The sequence below is a fragment of the Bipolaris zeicola genome (assembly GCF_000523435.1).
Source record: "Bipolaris zeicola 26-R-13 unplaced genomic scaffold scaffold_810, whole genome shotgun sequence".
NCBI lineage: Eukaryota > Fungi > Ascomycota > Dothideomycetes > Pleosporales > Pleosporaceae > Bipolaris > Bipolaris zeicola.
The window spans coordinates 1-1,182 of NW_006912859.1; the positions used below are offsets into that span (position 1 = coordinate 1).

General features: G+C 49.4%; 1 protein-coding gene across 1 annotated transcript; it reads left to right on the plus strand.

The window, feature by feature from the left end:
* Positions 1–429: 429 nt before the first annotated feature.
* On the plus strand, positions 430–645 carry COCCADRAFT_113916 (uncharacterized protein; the record flags this gene model as incomplete). Its single annotated transcript, XM_007720905.1, has 1 exon — positions 430–645. One exon carries the CDS (start codon positions 430–432, stop codon positions 643–645), a length of 216 nt encoding a protein of 71 aa, XP_007719095.1.
* Positions 646–1,182: the final 537 nt, after the last annotated feature.

Sequence of the window (1,182 nt, forward strand, 5' to 3'; positions counted from 1 at the left end):
CTCGCTCTGCGTACTCTTGTGCTATTTGCAGTGCGAGGCTGATGCCTTGTAGCTCGGCAGCGTAGACTGTCGAGTCCGTGTCTGGCCCCATGTGTACTGTGCGGGTCTGCTGTGTGAGTGGGCCTGAGGGTCGGCACTCGCCTGCGGCGAGTGTCAGCGCAGCTGACGTAGCTTATTACTAAGCTACGCCTTGGCACGGATATTCTGAAGTGTGCTAATTCATTACGTGATATTAGACACTTGACGAGAGATTCTAGACTAAAACGGGAGTAGCCTACAGGGCTATGTTGACATACCCGAATCACGCTGACCTTTCAGAACAGTCCTTGTATTATGTTCTGCCAGAAATATTGTGTCAGCGACTGCCTGCATCTCTTTTCGTGATTCTTGGCATCCCGACTATGCGGTTCTGTGGAAAACAGTGCGGTTATGACAGACGAACTTAGTGGAAGCCATCCGCACATCTTTCTTTTCGAAGGCTTGTCTAGAAAATATCTATCTTTCAAAGCCTCTTCCTCTCGCTTCCTTAGTTTCTTCTCCGCTGTTCTTACGTTTCTTGCTCCTCTCCAGTCAATATCCAGCCAGAAGAAGCAAGTTAGCTGGAGGACACAGTGTTCGATAGTGACTTCTTCACAATGTTATTAACAGCCCAAATACCCGAGTCACTAACTCCCTTCTCGATTTCCTATGGCTCTCTCTCGGCATCATGGCGGCTGCCATACCGTCTGCACTGCTACGCTACTCGGCTGCACAGAACTCTTATATCAAGGTCCGGAAACCTGTTTCGAGAACTTGCCAACAACCCTAGTGCTGGCAGGCTGTTCAGCAAAGGATTCGATATTATGGCTTGGCTGCACCACCCGCAAACTACACCAGACACCGAATATCTCATTTCCGCACCAGTCAGCTTTCTAATAATTGGTCTAGTTCAGCTTGGACACTATGCTGTGTCCTGCAGGGTTATGGGGCTAGACCCTGGTGCCTTTTAAAGGAGCATTTGTGGAAGTACAGGCCACTTATAAGGCATTGTGGTTGCGGCGGCTATGTCTGCAGCGGATTTATGGGAAGTATTTGACCGGTTGGCCATATCTTGCCTCACAGTGCTGTTCTGGATTGGTGTTAGAAGTCAGCAAGCAGCGCCTCAGATGTCACTATCGCCAGCCCAGATACAAGATTCCATTG